The 3,319-nt window shown below is 48.8% G+C and overlaps 1 protein-coding gene across 1 annotated transcript in view; it reads right to left on the reverse strand.

Annotated features, from left to right (window-relative positions):
• The window catches only part of LOC107099949 (peptidyl-prolyl cis-trans isomerase FKBP1A-like), a gene marked incomplete at its 5' end in the record, with an annotated part of 7,667 nt that extends 4,350 nt beyond the window's left edge, over positions 1-3,317 (reverse strand). Inside the window, 3 exons of the mRNA XM_015398280.1 lie at positions 634-779; positions 2,788-2,900; positions 3,279-3,317. Of these exons, the coding sequence (XP_015253766.1) occupies positions 651-779; positions 2,788-2,900; positions 3,279-3,317 (281 nt within the window). The remainder of the gene's footprint in view (positions 1-633; positions 780-2,787; positions 2,901-3,278) is intronic.
• Between the last annotated feature and the right edge of the window lie 2 nt (positions 3,318-3,319).

The following is a 3,319-nucleotide window of genomic DNA, read 5'->3' on the forward strand; positions in this document are numbered from 1 at the left end:
CCCTCCTGGCCCCCTCCTAGACCCTCCTGGCCCCCTCCTGGTTCCCTCCTGGCCCCTTCTGCCCCCTACTGGCCCCTCCTGGCTCCTGGTACATTTGGTCTAGCGAGGTGGTACATTTGGGCAAAAATGGCCGCTCCCAGACTCAGTTATCGCAACGTAAATTTTTGTTTTTATTTTTTAACTGATTAACTCTAAATTCATTAAATTACTGCAAACCAATTAGTTTTCGTTATAAATAATGATCAGTTGATTATTCCTCGCTGACCGAACTTTTCCTTTAAAAGCAAACAGTGGATTTTCTCCAGTGTGAAATTAATAAAGTTAAATTATTATTATTCAGTCATCATGTGTGACAGGATGCGGCGTCATGATCTAAAGCCTTCAGCATCCAGCAGACGCCGCGCTGCCGTCCTCCTGATCCAAAGTGTTTATCAGTAAACAGGTCAGAGTTCATCCCAGCTGGTCTGCAGCCGCTCACATCAAACTGAAATTCTTAGATTCTCCGTCCTCCTCCATGGACCCAGACCCCCCCCCAATGTTCATTACATCCCTCTGTGGTCATAATGTTCTGGCTGATGAGCAGACACGCAGTGAGACGGGTGCTGCAGTAACGTCATCATCATCAATACTCACAAACAAACATGGCAGCTTCATTCCAGACCCAGCAGCTCCACATCGAAGACCAGCGTGGCGTTGGGGGGGATGATGCCCGGGTGGCCTTTGTTTCCGTAAGCGTAGTCTGGGGAGCAGGTCAGCTTGGCCCTCTGACCCACACTCATCTGGACGCAGACAGAGAGAGGAGTTAATGGCGTCACAGAGCTGCCAGCCGGCGGCCTCATAACGCCGCTTCGTCGGCTGGAGGGAGACGAGATCTCTCAGGAGGCAGAGCAAAGGAAAACATCTTGATTGGTTAATGATGTTTCAGTTTTACTCCATCAGCCTCACTGAGCTTCCAGCCTGAGTGCTCGTCCCAGCAGCCATCAGCGAGGCAGCAAACATTTCCTGAAATTACCCGCAGTGGTTTCAGGAAGTGGGCAGCAGAGGCAACCGTTGCTGTGATGAAATGTGAGGCTTGGATCCAGCTGTTTTTGCCAAGAGTTCACAGTGAATGGAGAGCTTTTCTTATGAAAGCTGCACCATGAAATATTAATAAAGACGTCCCAGAACCTGAATGAGGGCTGCTTCAGCTGGAAGGAGATGCTTCCTGCAGGCTTTAACATCAGGCAGGGAGCTGCAGCAAACTGGATCAGCAGCAGGATCACTTTGGGCCTGATGCTGATTCGCACTCATCAAACCTGGCTTGGGTCTGGTCACAAACCAGTTTTGCTGGTGTGCTTCTCCACCGTCGGTCTGCAATTTCTAGGGACGCACACCAGTCTCCCCCCAAAGTGCAAGGGGGAGCCTATTCAAGAAGTCGCAAGAATTTCGGTGGCGCCGGCGGGGGTGTTTATCTTCCAAAACGACACTGGAGCGTCTGCAAGATATCAGGGTCACGGAAATAAATCTGGAGCTGCTAGGCCAAGAGGAACAGGTTCTGTTAATGGAGTTGGCAAAAAGACCCATAAACCTTTCGTCTGTTTTTTTTAAATGGCGTTCCCCGGCACCTAATCGTGAAGGACGACCAAACAGACAGCCGCAAAGGCACACCAAGGACCAATCACAGCTGCTTTTTGTCTGCGCACTTCCCCTTGAGGTCTGCGCAGGTTTGCGACAGTCCGACGCGTAGTCAGGATTTTTTTGAAGTGCGTAACGACGGTTGCAGAACTTCTGCGCGGGGGGCGTGGTCACGCACAGAGACAGATTTTTTGGGTTGCAGAGGCTATGAGTCAGAAGCATAAATTGGCCTTAAGGCTGATTTATACTCAGAAACCAGGTGGTCTGCGTGTGTCGCATTTAACGCAGATATGCCCTGCCCCCTCCGCAGACACTCTGCTGCACCTCTCCAAAGCTGTAGGTGACCGCAGACAGGAGGCCTCTGATTGGTCAATTCCTACATCCTCTGTTCTCTATGCGTATTTCCTGTTTGGTTCCTTACCGGCTTGTTTTGTTTGTCTGACCTCCATTGTGGAAAATGACTGGTGAAGATGGAGCAGCTAGCAGAGCGAGGTGAGAACGCTGGGACCCTTTTCCACCTGGATTCCCGCTCTTTTTGGCCCTCATGTCCCTCCGCTGTTTTTCCTCGGCCATATCTAGACCCACAGCTGGTTCCTGATTGGCCCTCTGGCGTTGTGGCGTGGAATAGCATAGCGCAGACCACGCTTCAATGTTGGGCATAAATCAAAAATGTCTGCATCAAGCTGCTGCAGGATAACCAGGCCTTTACTGTCTATCCATCATTGCTGCGGTAAAAGCAAACACAGCGATGGCGACATTTATCGACTCCTGTGCTGTAAACTAAAGTTCATTCAGTAGAGGGAAACATTGAAGCCTTCAGGGGCTCAGATTGAGCTTTTGGTCAATTAAACACTCAGCATGTATGTAGACAGGTACCCATAGGTATCACCACTGTAAACATAGAGGAAGGTCAGTGATGCTGCGGGCCTGTTTCTCTACTGAAGGCTTTGGAAACCAGAGCGTCTTTAAAAATAAACTAATCACCAAAAATCTGGTCCTTATTTGATCTTTCTGGAACTCAATGATTAGAAAAAATTAAACTAAATTAGAACTAAAATAAAAACAGAAATAAAGACGGTCATCTCAGTCCACAAAGGATCTGGACGTTTTTGTAAACAGAAATGAGACTCAAATGGTCTTATTAGTCCATCAGGTCGGTACCCAGCAGCCTACCTGCACCACACCTTCCTCCCAGCCTCGGATCACTTCCTGCTTGCCGACCTTGAACCTGAACGGCTTGTCCCTGTCACGGGATGAGTCAAACTTCCGTCCGTCTGTCAAGGAGCCTTTGGGAAGAGCAGCAGCACAGAGGAGGAAATCTGTTAGACAAACCAGCAGCTCATTTCCTTCTGATGGTTTCTAACATTTAGCTATAAGAACTGAAATTTACCATCTAGTCTTCTGGCAAAAAAATATGTAACATTGAAGAAATGTGGCTGCATGGTACTGCAGCTGGTAGCACAGCTGCTTTGCAGCTAAAAGGTTTTGGGTTTGATTCCCGACTCTGTTTTTTTCTATCTGGAGTTTGCATATTGTGCCTGTACATTTCTGGGTACTCTGACTTCTTCCTGTTGTTCCAAAACATGACTGTTAGGTGTGTGAGTGCATGGTCCTGTCTCTCTGTTGCCCTGCGACAGCCTGGCGACCTGTGGACCCTCTTTTACCCACATACTGCTGGAGATGGCTCCAGCTGCACCATGACCCT

This window comes from Cyprinodon variegatus, unplaced genomic scaffold (genome assembly GCF_000732505.1).
Source record: "Cyprinodon variegatus isolate N-32 unplaced genomic scaffold, C_variegatus-1.0 Scaffold922, whole genome shotgun sequence".
In the NCBI taxonomy this organism is placed as follows: domain Eukaryota; kingdom Metazoa; phylum Chordata; class Actinopteri; order Cyprinodontiformes; family Cyprinodontidae; genus Cyprinodon; species Cyprinodon variegatus.